This window comes from Rosa chinensis, chromosome 7, assembly GCF_002994745.2.
Source record: "Rosa chinensis cultivar Old Blush chromosome 7, RchiOBHm-V2, whole genome shotgun sequence".
NCBI lineage: Eukaryota > Viridiplantae > Streptophyta > Magnoliopsida > Rosales > Rosaceae > Rosa > Rosa chinensis.
Genome location: NC_037094.1, coordinates 6859681 through 6878008, shown reverse-complemented (window position 1 = coordinate 6878008; position 18328 = coordinate 6859681). Strand labels below are relative to the sequence as shown.

Genomic DNA, 18328 nt, shown 5'->3' with positions numbered 1-18328 from the left:
ATCTTCACCAAGTGAATCAAGAGATGAAGAAGATGAAAGGAAAGGAAGAAGATATGCAAGTGTTCTTCCTTCCTTGTGATAACACCAACTTGTGCTTGGACAAAGGGAGAACTCTCTCTCTTTTTCAACTAAAAGATGATAGTGTGAAGACACAATCTTCTCACTTACTTGTGTTATTACACCCCTTGTCCATGCTTTCACCTTTTATAATAGGAAATAACTCCAACTACTAAAAGTGAAATATTGACTTTCATAAAGACAATATGTTGGCTGGTCTTTACATGCTATTGAGCACTAAAAATGTGTTTTGGGCTTTCATTCAAGTCTCACTTAGTGAATCCCGAGTCCACACCAAAATCCGACAATCGTTTAGGCTCAATAGATTCGGTTTTACCCGAAAGACCTAATTTTTTCCAAATAATAAATCTAATTAATTATTTGGTTATAATCAACTCTTGTTTAATCTTCTTCATATACAATCTCAATGATCCACTTATATGGTGTGCGATCTCTTAGGTTCTAATTAACAAGGCAGTGAAGTTTATAGAACGATTCTATTTCGTTTACGAATCAAAACTCCATTTTAGGGCTGGGCACGATCCCAGACCGGCACCGGTTTTACAGGGACCGGGACCGGGACCTATAATCTCACTTTGGGCCGGTTTTGCAGTTGCACAAAACAGGGACCGGGCTAAGCCCGGACAGGTAATTGTTTTATAGGGACCGGGACCGAAAATCTTACTTCGGTCCGGGATCATAGTTGCAGATAATAGGGACCGGGATAAACCCGGACAGGGACAAAACCAATCTATTTTTCGGGTTTCCGGGTTCCAGTCAATCTTTGATGCTTGACCTGCTTCTGTTTAGAGAGTATAAAGAGTAATGCAATATGATTCTATGAACTAGCAACAAGGCTGCAATGCTGAAAAAAAAAAACCAATAAACCATTCTGCAAAGTGCAGTCAACACTAGCAGTAAGGCTGCAAATAACCATTCAATGATTTCAATCAACACAATTACACAGCAAGTTCACCAACACATATTGTCTTAACAACATAACAAATTAAAAACCAAAACAACGTTCAACAAGACAACAAGTGAACAACCAAACTTCCATAAGTTCCATGCTATTGCTGCCATGCAGCTGCTCCTCCAGTCCTCCATCTTCAAATTTTTTTCCCTACACAATTCAGTTTAAAAAGACATTGTATTACACATTTATACATTATATAGTTATATACACATTTATACTTTGCACCAATGCAACATCATAGAAACAAAAACCAAAAAAAGGCAGCAAGGCAATAAATTGATATACCTTTAGCTTTTGTTGGTGGCAGCAGCCCTTGTTTTGGTGGTTTTGCAGATTTTGAGGTCCCAGCAGCGGCACTTGTTAAAGGAGTTGCAGCTGCAGCTCTTTTGGAGACTTTGAGCTTGAGGTTCCAGCTTTGGCAGTTGGTTCTTCTTCATCACTTTCAGCAGCTACTGCTTTTCCTTTTGCTACATCTGCAACAACTCAAGAAGTAATGACTGAGACACATAAAAATTAAAAGTGTAAACTGCAAACACCTCACCTAAAGCAAGAAACTACAACAAATCTGCAAATGCAAACATTAACACATGTACCTCTCTCCATTTTTTCATAAAACTCAAACTCTTCTAGGCTTGGATAATACTCCATGTCAGATTGATCTCGTTTTTTGATCCAGTTTTGCAAGCAAATCAATGCTCCCACCTGTGCTGAATGAGGACTCGGATGCAACTGTACTAACTTGGATTGCAAGTACATCCCTTGCAACAAGAGCAAGGTTTGGATATTTGCAGCCGTTTATCTTCCACCATTGAAGCAACTGCCAATCTTCATCTTTGGGATTCTCCATTGGATCTAATAGATACCTATCAACTTCACTCTCAACAACCACTTCGTCTGATTCAGCTAGGGCTCTTTGCCAACCTGCTAAGATCTCTACCATTTTTCCGGACATTTTCTTGCTCTTCTCCTTGGCCTTGGACTTGGACTTGGAAGATGTGGCTGTTGCTTTTGTGCTGCTAGAAACGATGCAGCTTGTACCAGTGCTTCTCCTAGAACTTTTACTCTTTGAAGAGGCATTGGTTGATGATCTATAGAGATCAGTTAAGCATACTAACAGCTCCTTCACATCATTGGCCTTGGCCTTTGCTTCGGTAGCATCAAACTAGAGGTGAGTTAGACATATGTGACTAATGTTTTTCAACTTGAACCTAGGATCCAAGACAAGGGCTACTAATAGCAGTTGGTTCATATCATCAACCGTTCCAAAATACTTCCTAAACTTTGCTCTCATCTTCACTGCCATCTCCATCATTAGCTTTTCAGTTTCACTTCCAAAACTCTCATTCGGAGGCACAAAGAGTGCATTAATCTCAGCCTCGATCGCTATAATGTTGTGAAAAGCTTTATGAGCAATGGGGTGTTTGGTTGCACTAATTATCATTGTCACATCGTAGAAAACCCTCAGCTTTTTCCCAATCTGCAGCATCTGGTGGCCCGACTCTTTTTCTTGGTTGAACTGATTTTTTTTGAACTTTTATTTCACCCTCATGTTCCTCTTCAACCTCTTCATCTTCATCAAAATAGTCTTTGTACTTATTGTCTTCTTCATCAGCCATCCGAGCAAAAGCTGGCTTCACCTCCAAAGCTATGTTAAGCATCAAAAATGTGGAATTCCATCGCGTTGGAACATCCAAAGCTGGAATTCTTTGAGAAACTATATGGCCTTCCTGCGTCTCCTTTTGAACACACTCTTTGAAGCAGTCCAATCTATTAGAACTACTTCTAATATATTTCACGGCATTTTGGATTGCAGCACAGCTTCTATCCATAATTGTCAAACCAGCCCTAACTATAATGTTCAAGATGTGAGCCAAACACCTCACATGCATGAACTTGCCACCAAGCACTGGGGGGTTCTTCCATCCAGCCATTTTCTTTTGTAGATACTCGATTGCCACCTTCTTTGCACTAGCATTATCAACAGACACTGTCAACACCTTGTGTATCCTCCATTGGAGCAAACATGTTTCTAACAGCTTCCCAATTGTGTTGCCTTTGTGATTGGGAATTACACCAAAGTTCAAGATTCTCTTGTGCAAATTCCAACTACAATCTATGAAATGCGCTGTCAACACCATATAATTGATGTTCTATACAGATGTCCAAGTATCTGTAGTTAAGCACACTCTATGGTCCCTTAAAACCATCTGAAGTTCCTCTTTCTTCTCCTCATACATCTCCAAGAAACACCTCACTATTTTTCTCCTAGAAGGCACCTCAAATCGAGGAATTGCTACTTTGCAAAACCACCTAAACCCTTCATTCTCAATGTGGCTAAATGGTAGTTCATCAATAACTATCATTTCAGTCGCAGCTTTGACACAAGCTTCCTGTGACCACCCTTTATTCACCTTCAAGCTAGCTTCAACTCCACCATCACTAATCAATACTTGCTGTGTGTCTTCTAAATTCTCCCTCCCAGGATACTTTTTTCACACCTTCTCGACATGTCTACGCAAAGTACTTGTACCATTAAATGAAGAACCAGTTGCGAGATCAGTGGAGAAATACTTGCATTTGGCCCTTTCTCAAATCCACATTCTTCTTTCTTCCCATGTTTTTCAATGTAGAGTGTTCTGTCATACTTCTCGTAATGATTCCACACATTTGACCTCGGGGCAGCCCTCTTTGTTTTACTTTCTCTTCTTCTCTTTTTCAAGTTTTTCGGCGAACCTCGGGATGCTTGAGTTGGTGCTTCATTTTCTGTTTGTAATGCAGCTTCTATTTCCCTGGCTGATTCCTTGTCCTCACCTTTCTGAGACACATCATTCCCAACAACAACCATTTCATCATTATCACCATCATAATGAGAACTGACTGTATGACTTGAATCTGATGAGGTTGCCATCAATTTTCAAGGTGTAGAATTTACTGAGATCTTCTTATTCACGTTTGAACTTTGATTTATTCATTCATAGCTCTACCTCAAACACAAAAACAAATATAGTATCATTATTCGAACTTTTATTCATCATCTACAATACAGTGACAAATGTAGACTACTAAACTCTTAATTAAAGACAAACAAACTCTATTAAGATGGAATAAGTGTCAGTATAAATAGGTTTTCATCAAGTCTGCTGTTCTTCAGTCCTAATGTCACTATGATGTTAAAGAATTTCTGAGTTATGAATTGCATATATCAATATGGGTGCCCCCAATATGTTATAAATTGCATGAACTCTGATCAAATATCAATGAAAGAGTAAAACTATAAAAACACATTTTGAAATCGATTACATAGGATCAAATGTTTTAATTACCTGGTTCAAGCTGAAGAACGATCGATGAAACCTTGAGGCCTCTGCAAACCCCAATCCAGTTTGAAACTCCCCTTGACAAATCGAAAAACCAGAAATCTGAACACCTGAAAAGAATGTATGAATTAAACCACAAATCGACAAAAACCAACTATATAAACCTTTACTCAATCTGACACCAAATTTTCTTGCTGATTTAGATGTACCACATTGAGTCATTGATATTTAACACAAAAAAAAAACATGACAAATTGACAGGTCATATAAATTTTGACCTGAAGCTAAAGATTAAGTGCCTCCGGAGAAAAACAATAAACATAACTTGAACATATAAGTATGATTACCTGCAATGTAAGTATGATTACCTTCAATTCAAAAGACTTAAGGTCCCGGGCAAGCTGCTCTGCGTTTAATCCCTCATGAGCAAGAAGCCTGCAATGAATTGATATGGATAAGTGAACACATATACTTTATAAAAGTTAATAGCAGAAACGACACTTCCAATATTTAAGACAGGTCTGAACCAAAGTTCCAATTTACTAGTTTTGTATGTTTTGTGAGCAACCCGATGAAGTAAAGTAAAATTATCAATAACATAAGAGCTTTATTTCGTAAAGTAAATTTGAGAAGCATAATATATTTTGAGACATTAATCATTCTGGTACCTCGTGGCAGCAATGGATTGTTGAGGAGCCTCATTTCGAAGAGTTTTCGCCTTGAGCTTCTTAGATAATGTTTCCAACTGGTTCAAATTTCTCTGAAACACCAAACAGAAAATGAATTCAGAGATGGCCTAGATCTCTGTTTGCATGGTGAAAGAATATCATACAACACTCTTTGATGTGTTTCATCGTTTTTGGGTTCTTGGGCTGAGGAGGAGGGGTGAAGAGGTACCCTGTTCTTCGGTTCACGAAGAAGATGAAATCCATGGAATTTCAAAGACAGAGAGGGTTTTTGAAAGAGGAAAGAGAGGAGGAGGTACCTCAGCGCTGGCGTCGGCCCAGGCTTGCTCGAAGGCGTATCGGACGTCGGCGATAGCCGGATCTTCGTCGAAGGTCAGGACTATCGTCGACTCGTAGTCATTGTTGAAGGCTTGAAGCTGCGATCTTTCTCTTTCTCTGTGCAGCCGGATTTTTCTCTCTCTCTTTCTTTGTGCAGCAGGATCTTTCTCTTCCTGCAGAAAAAAGGCAAAGAATGAGAGAAAGAGACTGAAGAAACCAAGAATGAGACACTGAGAGCTGAGAGGCCGGACCGCCGGGGGCGACGTCAAGGAGAAGACCAGAGGTGAGGAATACCGATTTCTGGGGGCTGAGGAAGACCGATTGTGAGGAACAGAGGGGCTGACCGGTTGACTGACTAAGGGCTAAGAAAGATCGATTTCTGGGAGAGACTGAGAGAGTTGGAGGCGGACTGGAGGAGTCGCAGAGATCTGAGGAAGATTGACTTGGGATTTTAGATTTTAGCTTTTTAGGTCTATTCACTAATCACATGTGATGGTGTCCATACTAACACAATATACTTCGAAAACAAACCTATAATTGGACTACACGTACATAAGCTCGGGTTTTCCTGTCCACGCAGTCACCTCTAGTCAAGAACCGAACCCGGACAGCCAAGTTCAGTTTAGGGACCGAACCAGCCCGAACACACTTATTTTCCTGAACCGGGACTGGACAGCCACGCTGTGTATAGGGACCGAACAGGCCCGAACCGGCCGGTCCGGATCAGTCCCTTCCGGCCTTTCGGTTTTTCGGTCATTTTTGCCCACCCCTACTCCATTTTGATTCTCCCTTGTTATTAGGATCATAATACTTTATCAATCCTTGGGGACTTCACAAGTCATGAGTGACGTCTTGCAACATATCATGACTACCCTAGTTAATATAGAATAACCAATTCAATTGGAATTACAATACAATACGGTCATTCTCTAACACGATGTTCTCAATCACATCATTGGGGTATGGAATTGATATGTCAACCCCCTAATGTGATTTCCTTTCTTATGTGATTCGTAGAATGTGATTAGAAACTCCTTTTTAATCTCATTCAATGCTTTGGCCAAAGACTCATTGAATCACATCTTTGAACATACACCTTATTTACTTAAGGTTAGAGATTCCTTATTGTACACTCACATGTCTCTATGACCGAATTGATTACACCAATGAATGCATCAATCATATCCATTAAGGGACATAATGTTATTGCATCATCAAGAGTTAATCTACTCACTCATAAGACAACCATGGTGTCTCAGGTCAAATGACTAATTTATATTATTGCAATTTAGAGTTCAAGTTTGACATGTAAGTAAAACTCCATACAAGAACTCTAACGATCTCATTCAGTGTACTCTTTTCAATAAGAGCACCCACATCCTTGTATTAGTGTCTCCACACGAATGACAAGAGACATATCATCCTCCATATTGAGCATACATAGTATGTGCTTGTCTTTCCGGATTATCAATGTCCAAATGATAATCCTATGACTAGGAACCTTTTAGGATAAGAGTGTAAAAGAGTAAAGGTCTCACACATCTAACTCTTTAGATTACTTTCTCTTTAACTCATATTCCTTGGACTTTGTTCATTCAAATATCAAATATAAGCAATGAACAATAAACTTGCCATTTTGATTTATAATCATTACAATAATAATTACATCAAAATGATTGTTTTATTAGGACACAACTCCTTCAAAGATTGGACTGATTACCAACTTTGTTCAAATTTTCCAACATGTCCTGAGTTTCCTTGTCTTTCTCAAGACGCTTCATTGCCTTTACTAACAGCTCCTTCACAATCTTAGTCCCTGAGCAACTCAATGAAGCTATGTCATAAACACTATTTCCTTCATGCATTAGCTCACTAAGGCGCAACAATCTAGCAGACTTTATATTCTCACTTGTACCTCCAGAAATGTTATTGCTTACCACAATCCCTTTCTTTGCTTCTCTAGTCCACCTCTTCAATATATATTGAGTGGGTAAAACAGTGACATTATTGATATCAGACACCTTCAAAGCATGACGACACAAGATTCCAAGTGATTCAAAAGACTTGCAAGAACAAGAAATGTCGAAGGATATAGAGTTATATTGAATCTTGTGTACACTTTGTTTACCATCTTCAATTGCTTCATATGAATGTGCTTCATCCCTCTTAAAAGCTTCTTTTAGTCTAACTCCCATACAGCCAACAAACTCTGTTTCAAATAGCTGAAACATTTTAATGGTATACACTTTAGCTGCTCTCCTTAACATTCTACTCCACACTTGGGGACGAGGTGTACCATTTTTGCATCGATAGTCATCTTCCAACTCCGCCAAACGCATCTCTTCAATTTTTTTCTCACAGTGATGCACAAATTTGATGAGCTCCATTGTGTGTGTAGAGATTTGATGGAACACATTGTTAGTACTTTCACTCCTTTGAGTTGATCTAATTTTTGCTGAAAAGGTATCCAAACTAAAAACTGGACACCATTTCTCCCGGAGCGAATACAACTTCTCAAGCCATGTATTACCACCAAGATTATATCTACTGATCATATCATCCCATGAAGGTTGAAATTCAGTTTCAGTACTACAGCTATGTAAGCTTGAATTGTTTCTTGAACTCAGGATTTGCAAGGTAACTACCAATTCTCTTTCCAGCATTCTTAGAAATATGCCAAGTGCATAACCGATGCTGTGTACCTGGAAAAACTTGCTCAATTGCTTTTGCCATTGCTTTATCTTCATCTGTAAAAATAGTTTTTAGTGCTTTATTTCCCATCGATTCCAAAAATGACTCAAACAACCAAACAAATGACTCGGTAGTCTCATCCAATAAAAAGGCATATCCAAACATCACATTTCTCCAATGATGATTGACTCCCACTATAGGAGCAAAAATCAAATTATACTTGTTTGTACGGAATGTGGTATCAAAGCAAATAACATCACCAAAACAATCATAATCAAATTTTGACCTATTATCTCTCCAAAAGAAATTTGTCATTTGACTATATTGGTCTAATTGCATTGAGTAGAAAAAGTTAGGATCCTCACCTTATTTGCGCTTAAAGTGATTGAGCAAACTCTGCCCATCCCCTGCTTCAAGTATTTCATTTTTCTTCCTCTGTAAAAAATTATGAACATCTTTTTTAGTGAACCCAACATTCTCAGGACCACCCATTTCATTTGCTAGGTAGAAGAATGATTTTGTTGGCGGTATACCAGCACCTAACATAGAAAGCATAACATTTCCATGAGCCTCCAATACTTTCGGCCTGATTTTAGAAATTGTCTTTCTTCAGGCCTAGCAAGGTCATGGTTATGCTCTGAATTGATATGAGAAATTGTCCATATTCCATCTGCGACAGTAAATACAATCATAGCCTTGCAACCGGTTCTTGTCTCTAACTTCTTATATCTTTTCTGTTCAAATGTATCTTGGTCTCTTGCAAACCCTTCTTTCGCACACATAAACTCTCTCAATCGAACATTACCTGATGCATCTCTTCTTATATGCCCTTTACGAATACTAAATCCTTTTCTCAAAGCATAATTATTATATAGATTATAAGCTTCATCATCAGAATATACTTGCATACCCGGCTTTAGTTCTCCATCTTCTCCAACAATCTCCTCCATCTCTCTTCATAATCCAATTAAAGTCTGTCAAAAGGAAAAACCAAATATTTAGTCAGCAAAAATACAACAACATAATAAACAATTAATTAGATTTAATCAAGAACTTGCTCCCATTGCAGACTATGATATTTTAAGAACTCAAACAATTAAATTATGAGGTGAAGAAGGGGAGGGGGGGGGGAACCCAACACCTAGAAACATAACAATTATTCATAGTCTCTCAGACTCATTCATACAAACACTCACAAACCTGGAACAAGATTGCACAAGTATTCAAATATATATATATATATATATATATATATATATATATCTCTCTCTCTCTCTTCAAGGGAGGAAAAAGACTAGCTAGTGATTCACATATAAGGATTAATCGTTGTAGAAGAAGGGGAAGAAAAAAAATGAAGAACAACCCCAGCAAGAGAAATCAATAAATATAAAGAAAAGTCATATGAAGAATATAACTGGATGATGAGGTTTAGCTTACTATGCACAAGAGAAAGAGTGATTTCTTTATTTTTGGAATGAAAATAGTAGGCTTTAGGTTCTTGCCCCCCCCCCCCCCAAACTAGAACAATAGAGTTTATGAACTATAGCCGTCGCTTTAATCTGACAGTCATAATAGTAGTAGCTAAAATTTAGGAGGAGGGAAAGATCAAATTTGACTAAAATTTTGGAGCCATTTTGGAGTCCTGCAAGCAAATGCCAGCGTGAAAAAAAATTGCAGAAGTGTCGAATGGTTGGTTGAAGAAATGAGCTGGTAAGGGTTCCCACCTAAGAATCTCTCTTTCATTGCACTACTACAATTATTGGCAATGGCCACATACACATTCGTGACATTTTTGGGCCAAAGGACACACATGTGCGTGGCAATTACCTATTGACACGCTGCAGCCACTTTTTTTTGGGTCAGTGCCCTGTAGAGGGGTTGCTTTCCCCTTAATTGTCTCAGTTTTGCTGAGCGTGGCTTCTTTGCAATTCTGACATGGTGGGACCAACGGGTAGGAATCAGAGTCAGAGTTTCAATTGCTTTTTTTTTTTTTTTTTCCAGTCAACAATTGCTTCTATTCATGGTCCAGTATCCAGTCCTATTGCTTCTTTGCAGTTCCGAAATTGAAATTGAAATTGATCAGATTCTTGATATTATTCATTTTATTTCAACTTTCTGGGGATCGATTGCTGAAATCAACTTAGGTTCAATCACTGCCATGGTTTCAACCTCCTACTCAGTGCTGAAATGAAATTGGGGATCTTGGATTAGAGATGATAGGCATAGATCCATACAAAATTCAATCAATAAGCCATAACCAGAAAACCATAGACAACAAAAATCATCCAATTTTTCTCCAGCATATATATCGAATAGAGCCATCAAAGAAAATAAAATAACAAACACTAAAATGGTACCTGATTGTGTTGTCGCTGGAGCGTCTCCATGGTCTCGGGTTGAAGCACGAGGAACGAGTTTTGATGGTCGATGGCTTCTTTCATCCGAGGTGATTCACAACCTCGCTCTCTACAAACTCAGTATGAAATCTCTTCAATCCTTTGCTGCAAAGAAAAACCACAATCGCATAAGAAATAAATAAATCACAATCCCTAATTCAAAAATAGAGGGAAGGTTATACATACTAACACACCCCGACGGAGGTGAGGAGGACGACGAAGACGCTGAAGATGACGAGGCCCATTAGGGTTTGGGTGTCGGAGAAAGTCCGGCCGAAGATAACGAGAGGCTAATCGGAGGGGCGGAAGAGGTAGAGGAAGAGCCAGGCGGCGAGGAGGCCGAGGGAGAAGGGGTGGGTGAAGAGGGAGACGGCGACGATGAGGGCGACGACGGCGAGGTAGTTGACGAGGACGCGGAGGGTGGCGTCGGAGAAGGACTCGGGCTTGGCGAAGGCGGAGAGGTCGGCAAGCTCGGCCCAGGGGCGGCGCTGGGAGAGGCCGTTGCGGACGGTGTCGGTGATGTGGTTGATGAAGGCGCGGAAGGCCAGGGTGGCGATCCGAGGCTGGGAGGCCTGGGACTCGATGGATCCGGCGGCGGCGACAGAGGTGGTGGAGATCGGGAGGACGGGGGGACGGTGGTTGACATTGTCGGTGGATCGGGATCTGAAATTGTATCAAGTATTTTTGTGAAGATCTGGAGAGAGCTTTTTGGGTTTATAAGGGAATTTGTGATTGAAGAATCGGAGGAAGGATGGAAATAGATGCAGTAAGACGAGAGAGAGAGAGAGATGGTTTATTTTTCCAGAAGAAGAGAAAGAGGAGAGAGAGAGAGAGAGAGAGATGGTTCCAGAAGAAGAGAAAGAGATAAGAGTCTGAGAGAGAAAAGAAAGAGATAAGGGGTACAGAAAAGAAGACCCAAAAAAATATTAAATAATTGGTTTAAATAAAAAAAATAAAAAAAAATATTAAATAATTAGGCACAATGTTTTGTGTTTGTCGGTTAAGGATACAGTTGAATATAAAGGTGGGTATGAGTTCCATATCCACAATTTTGTAATTGTGTGGCAATATGTGTGTGGCCTTTGCCCACATGTGTTGTGGTGTTGACAACACTTTGACAGCGTTAGTTCCCTTCCGTTTAGTCTTCAAATCTTCATTGCTTTACTTCGCAAGTTTCCAGACCAAATATATATACTCTTTGCAATTTTATTTTGTTTTAAACAGAATCAAAGCATGGGGCTCAAGTGCTCAATCATCGGCCAGGTTCGAAGATCCCTTGCTTGAAGATACTTGAGAAACATTCAATTAATTTTTTTGGTCTTGGGTTTTCATTTAATTCACTTGGTTGTAAACTAAATATAGATCATTGAATTGTGTCCTTGTGGTTCTTCCATTTCCCCTATCTGGGTATTGATGATAAATGTTTAAGGGAATCTATTCTCTTATATTTATCTTTAATTACGTACTTCAAGGATTTGGAATCTGCAATTGGTGCTGATAGTTTTTGTTTAAGGACTTTGACTCATGTTTTAAAGACAAAGTTTCTAGCTTTTGGATGCTAAAATGTTGCGACTCCGCCCTGGTTTTTCTGGGTTCTTCCTTTGATTCTTCTGGAATCAATCTGGAATTGGATAGAAATTTCCAAAGAGAGCTAGTCTGATTCCGGTCTCCACAAAATGAATTTCTGTTAAAAACCAAGTTATGGACTGATTTCACGATTTGTCTTGTTAATGATGATGATTTGAAGAACCAATTGGAGAGTATGAGTGGTGGTTTTTGAACAGAAATGGATGAAGACGGGAGACAGGAGGAGATGTTCTTTTTATTTTCAGAAACGATAGGTCTACGGCGTTAATTCTTGTCAGGTTAGTGTCCAAATGTCCAATTTCTATAGGAGTACAAGGAAGGAGACAGAGTATTAGGGACAGAAGATTTGGACCCCAACAACCAAGAATGAAATCACATCGATTCCATTCCTCATTCTAATAAGCACAGATTCACAGTAAGCATACAGACCAACGAATTCTAGAAACTAACTACACACACGGTACTGCTCAGAACTTTGAACTGAACCCACCTAACTTCGAATCAAAGAAAACTAGACAAGACGTCTGAGCTGCCAGGGTACTTTTCCGACTACAAACACAGCAACCAAGAATTTCCCACGTTTTTCGACTATTTCCAAACACTGCCAATTCTGCGTTTATGAACACGAGTGGGTATCAATACACAACTCACAACACAAATCAAAGCAGAGGATTTACCGGAAAGATCGAAACTGCCACCACGACCGGTGACATCGCTACTGCAGAACGTACCCGAGATCATCAATTTAGCCCGGCCAACAATTTAACAATGACCGAAGGAAGTTAGAACGGTCGCCAGAAATAGGAAACTCCGATGAAGGTCGAAACACCCAAAACAACAACTCGTTCAAACTAGACTAAAATTGAAAACCAATTACATAATCATGCAGAGCATAACGAGTGGATAAATTTTTGTACCACATGCAGCTCAATCCGTCGCCGGTGTCGCCGGAAAACTCACCAGAGCTGTCGAAGCTCCCGGCTGTCTATTCTCTCTCCACATTTGGCGAATGAAAAAATCAATACCAGAGAAAGGTTGGCGCCGGAAAGACCATTCAAACCCTACCAGTGCACCGCCGTATAGTGGCCGGACGGCAGAGTTAAGGTCGGACCCAGTCGCCGGGTCGTCCGGTCCTCGATCCGGATCGAGATCTCTGATAGTTTCTGGAACGATCTGGATCGTCGACTAGATCTCCACCCACTCTTGATTGAATTTCGACGGCTCCGATCAAGCAATGGCTAATTTTTTACGGCTCAGATTGTACCATGGCATTTTCTTCTTATTTTAAATGAATTTCCATAATTCGCTAAATTCAGAAATTAATAATAAATACTTTGGGTTTTCGAAAAATTCTCCGAAAATTTTCACAAACTCGTTGCATCGCGTACTTTATTAACAAACTCTTAAATTGAAGATTCCACTTCGTGAAAATTTTTAAATATTATTTCCAAGCCTTAAAATAATTACTGAGACCATAAACTCAATCTCGACTAATTACACTTCCATTCCTTAAATATTTTCGGGGTTCACAGTTGCTTACCATAAATGAAAGGGGAACATGTATTTATAGTGTAGGTTTGAGCTTGTCACCTTTTACTTACCCTATGGGCCAATGTATGCATTAGGCTTTGGGCCCGTTTTGTAAAGTTAGGTCCAACCCTCTTCTGGTGGCCAGTGGGCCGTGTTCTTTCGGTGTTTGTCTACCATATGTACAAGGTATCAACAATCGCATATTCTTATTTTCTCATCAAAAAAATTCCAACTTCTTTTTTTTGGATAATAAATAATGAATCATTCACACTTCTCGAACTAACTGAATTTGAATTTTACAATGCAAATATCTTTTTACGTTTTTTTCTTTAAGTTAGAAAACAAGAAAATTCACTTAAAAAAAAAATTGTTTAGGTTTCGATGTTCTACTAACTCTGACACGTGCTAAAAATCATGTTCTATGAAAGGTAATGTTATGGCCCGTATAAGAGAATTTCTATGAATGGTAATGTTATGGCCAGTACAAGAGAATTTCAAGAAAAAAAATAGTGTCAATAAGGTTCAACATATTTCGGCATACTATTACATTCCATGGCCGGTACAAGAGAATTTCAAGAAAAAAAAATAGTGTTAATAAAGTTCAACATATTTCGGCATACTATTACATTACATAGGTGTCCCTACAACATCTCTTAACTGTTTAACCTGTCAAACCAAGTAAAGTCTCATTTCTATTAACATGATCATATTTCTTAATTCACTACTACAAAAAGGCCATCAGACGACGGTGGATTTCTGTTGTGTGATGACCAAGCTCACCGTGGTCTAAGTGAGTGTTGTGTGATTGAAAATTCAGACAATGGTGATTTTACCGTTGTGTGATCATAATTTGCTCGACAGAATACCTATTTTCGTTGTGTGAATTCTGCGCAGGCATGTGCCTGGCATGGCATGCGCGGGGATGCCTCGGCACATTCACACAACAGAAAAAGAAATTTTGCCGTTGTGTGAGATTCATAACACACAACTGGTATAACTTATTATCCGTTGTGTGAGATTCATAACACACAACCGGTATAACTTATTCTCCGTTGTGTGAGATTCATAACACACAAGCGGTATAACTTACTCTCTGTTGTCTGAGATTCATAACAGACAATAGATATAACTCATTCTTTGTTGTATGAGGTAAGTAACACACAACCGAAGTGAAATTATCTCACTTGTCTGTTGATTACTCAAACAACAGAGATGATTTTATTTCCGTTGTGTGTTATGAATCTCACACAACAGAATTTTGTTTTCTTTTGTTGTTGGTTGTTAGTTCACACAACAAATTCTTTTTATCAACCATTATGTGAGCAACATTAGGTTTGTTGTCTGAGCTTGGTTCTCACAACATTGTTTTGAGCTGTTGTTTGTTCATTATGTATTCCATACCTGGAATATCTTTTCATAAATAATGCTCCATAATACCACATAAAACCACACTAATCCATATCATATAAGTTTTTCCAACTTCCAAACATTCAAGTTATTAGATAATGTACTAAACAAGAAAGCCTTCCTAGCTACTACCTACACATGAATTAAAAGCATTATTCCTAGCTGCTAGCTAGACCCATGAATCAAACTTGGTAACTCATATGCTGAAATGAGGTAATCCATATCACTTGCTTCTCGAGCTCTAAGATCCCACTCCAAAACTCATTTACGTTGCTGCTCGAGCTTTGGATCATTACCGCAGAGTAGGCATCCTTGTTATGGCCCTAATTTCAAAGAGGGAAAAAAATACAAACAGTACCCAACTTAAGGCCCATTCTAAATTTTTATACCCAAAGTTTTGAAACTATCACATTGGTACCCAGAATTTTCAATCTAACCCAACATACATACACGCCGTCCATAACGGCGTTAACTAACCAACCACGTGGCATATTTTGAGGGGTAATTCCGTCCCAACATCTTTTTTTTTTACTTGATTAATAACCACTCTGGTTACTCTCTCCTTCCCCTCCTTCCCCACTCTTGCCATAACTGCGATGATCATCTCAAACGATTGATCTTCAGAAATGCAAGACCCATTGGAATCAAACCCAGACTTCAAACTCAGGCAGCGAGTCCACTCCACGGGTGACCCCTGTTGAATCAAGACAGTGAGGTACTTGGGACACGTTGATGGCTATTCGGCAGAGATGGGTCGGAGTATGGCAACAGAGATGGCAAGCATGATGGGTCGATAAATGAGGTCGAGTATTTCTAGGAAAGCTTTGAAAGATTTGGCTCTTTTGTTCGAGCCCACAATCTAAGCTCTGGAATTTCATTGCTGCAAGCTCTTGAGCTCGTGTAAAATGTTCAACTTGTTGGTAAAGAATAGAGACAAAATTCAAGACAAGCTAAGTTGCTTCGAAGAGAGAAAGAGGTGCTGTTGTGCCAAATTTGAAGATTAGAATGAGATTCCCCTCTACCAAGAAAGCTATGGCTTTAGAACCACCAATTTTTTAAGAAGACGATCAGGATTGGATAAAGCCTTCCAATTAAAGGTAGTTACTTGGATTCTTTATGATGGATCTCTATACTTTGAGAAACGACACAATTGAGAGGTTGGAGGAGGTGGATGCAATATAAACGACAATTGAGTTTGTTGTTTGGGTTTGGGTTTTGGTCATTCTTTTTCTGTCTTTAGATTAAGGTTGGTTTGCTTCTGCATTTCCTACCCAGTTGCTGGGTTTTGCTGCCAAAACCGGATATTGAGGCCAGAAGAAGAAGAAAGGAACAAATTTTGGTGGTCAAAGTCTAGATTAATTAAAACGTATGAGCTTGAACAGGGATTCATTGAATTTGACTTTTTTGGTTGGGATTCATTGAAGCTGGAAAAACTACCAATCCATATGATCCAAATTCCAAATTCCACAAACATCTAATCCAAAGATTAATCCAAATTCTTTGCACCAACTAAGAAGAAACAAGGAGAAGAATTGGGAAAACCCCAAATTGAGCCTAGAAAAAAAAAAAAAAACACTAGCAAAACTGCCTTCTTCTTTTCCGATGACCTTGCTGCCGTCTCCTCCCTCTTTCAGCCGACCTTTTTACACCATTCTCTTCCTCTCTTCAATAGGAACATACTCATATAAGTTTTCTAATCTATCACCCACTGTATACAACAAATCGGGAAGAGAGGCAGAGACACAACAAATCGGAGAGAGAGAGAAAGAGAGAAAATGGACTCAAGAATAGGGCTGGGTAAGTAAATGACACAAATACCCATCAAATACGCTACGTGGCACACGAGTTAACGTTGTTATGGACGGCAGGTACATATGTTGGGTCGGGCAAGGTATTTGGGGTACCATTGTGATAGTTTCAAAAACTTAGGTATAGAAATTCATAGTGGGCCTTAAGTTGGGTACTGTTTGTATTTTTTTCCCTTTCAAAGAAAGCAGAACTTATTAGAATTGCTATAAGAACCATAGCAAAAAGAAGAGAAGAAGAACAAGCAATGAAATTATGCAACACTAAAACAGAGACCCATTTTGATGTTAGTGAAGATGCAAATGCATTAAAAAAGGTAGCCACTGATTCTGAAGCAACTGCCTAGAAAGCATGGTTTTTCTATTATCAGTAGAGTTCCATTACTATGAAGGCTTGTACAACAATTTCAAAGAATAATAAAAGAAATTACTAACCTCTGGAAAAATGGAACTTTTTCACGAGGTGCATAAGGCTCATAGATAAATTCTGGACTTGTCATGGAAACTCTAAGAGCTCCCTGCATATATCATAAGGACAGCTTATCAAAGAAGAGAAGATGGTGATCAGTTTACCTGCTTTGACAGAAACTCAAGTGTAAGCTGTATAAACACCTTTTCGAGATCTTTTGGATCACCACCAATATATGTAATGAGGAGAGAAGGGATAAGGCAAAGAAGTTAGCTGGGAATGCAGAGAAGGCCAAAAGAACTGCAACCATAAGGAACATAACTCAAGTTCATACTCTAGAAGTCAACATTAAGAATTCATTCATTTTGGAAGATTGAGTATATCTAGATGCTAACAATATACATGTAGATAAGTAAGCCATCCCAGCATTTTGAGTCTTCCTTTCTGTTTTATTAAACTTTAAGTGCTTAGATAGAATAGAAAATATAATAAGTTTGATAGAAACTTGTCACTCGTGCTCGCAAGGTGCGTATTTTTACAATTGGCTCAACCATTTCCCAATAAACTTCACTCCATATGGATTATTTCTGTTTTATTTCATTCTTTAGTTCCTGAAATGGAAAGATATAGATAATGTCTCAAAAATTTTACATCAAGAAAGCAGTGAAACAGCAGATAGTATAATAAAATTTCGAACAGAAAGCTTAAGAGTAATACAAAAGAACAGAAGCATACAGAGTACATTTTCTCGGTAACTGCTTTCCTTAAAAGTGTTTTTGTCTCCAGTTGCCAATAGAGTATTTATCTGGATAAGAAGGTTAACTAATGAGTGAAAGGAAGTAAGAGTACAACCCACATACACTTCTAGTGAACCATCTGTTACATAAAACATCAGGTGTTATGTATAACAAAAGAAAGGAACAATAAAGAGCAAAATGCCGAGTAATCAAATTTGACAGTTGCGTAGAGAAACTGAAGCTAAGAGAATTCAATAAAATTCTACAACCATATTCTTTAAAAAGAAAGCAAATTGAACAACAAAAGTGTGTGTGAGCGCATGAGTATACATATAGCATAAAGAAATAAGCCACATCAAGATAACAAAAACTGGTTTCCATTATCTAAATAAGCACAGGAGGAAGATAGTAT

The 18328-nt window shown here is 38.7% G+C and overlaps 1 protein-coding gene, 1 long non-coding RNA gene and 1 pseudogene across 7 annotated transcripts; 1 reads left to right on the top strand and 2 right to left on the bottom strand.

The window, feature by feature from the left end:
- Positions 1-981: 981 nt before the first annotated feature.
- Positions 982-10776, bottom strand: LOC112180068 (protein FAR1-RELATED SEQUENCE 9). 6 transcript variants are annotated; one of them, XM_040511179.1, is made up of 10 exons: positions 10403-10616; positions 8956-9019; positions 8411-8480; positions 5336-5527; positions 5019-5110; positions 4698-4785; positions 4357-4460; positions 1627-4013; positions 1319-1506; positions 982-1180 (listed from the first exon to the last, which is right to left on the bottom strand). In XM_040511179.1, the coding sequence occupies exons 2-7, from the start codon at positions 9003-9005 to the stop codon at positions 4362-4364; spliced, it is 591 nt and encodes a 196-aa protein (XP_040367113.1). In that variant the 5' UTR covers positions 9006-9019; positions 10403-10616; the 3' UTR covers positions 982-1180; positions 1319-1506; positions 1627-4013; positions 4357-4361. The 6 variants fall into 6 exon arrangements, 5 of the variants coding, with proteins under 5 accessions (XP_040367113.1, XP_040367110.1, XP_040367109.1 ...); XM_040511176.1 differs by lacking the exons at positions 982-1180; positions 1319-1506; positions 1627-4013; ... (2 more) ...; positions 5019-5110; positions 5336-5527 and adding exons at positions 6964-8101; positions 10636-10776 and having other exon boundaries at positions 8411-9019; positions 10403-10546; XM_040511175.1 differs by lacking the exons at positions 982-1180; positions 1319-1506; positions 1627-4013; ... (2 more) ...; positions 5019-5110; positions 5336-5527 and adding exons at positions 6964-8101; positions 10628-10769 and having other exon boundaries at positions 8411-9019; positions 10403-10546.
- On the bottom strand, positions 10627-11109 carry LOC112177314 (annotated as a pseudogene).
- A 393-nt stretch (positions 11110-11502) lies between these two features.
- Positions 11503-11798, top strand: LOC112180266. The gene is made up of 2 exons (XR_002928177.2): positions 11503-11563; positions 11666-11798. It is a non-coding gene; the product is annotated as an uncharacterized LOC112180266 (long non-coding RNA).
- The last annotated feature ends 6530 nt before the right edge of the window (positions 11799-18328 follow it).

Coding starts and splice junctions, on each gene's coding strand:
- LOC112180068 (XM_040511176.1), bottom strand. CDS start 8,542: ATGAAATGGGTGGTCCTGAGAATGTTGGGTTCACTAAAAAAGATGTTC. Junction 8,102..8,410: donor TCACTTTAAGCGCAAATAAG/GTGAGGATCCTA, acceptor CTATTTTTACAG/ATGAAGATAAAGCAATGGCA.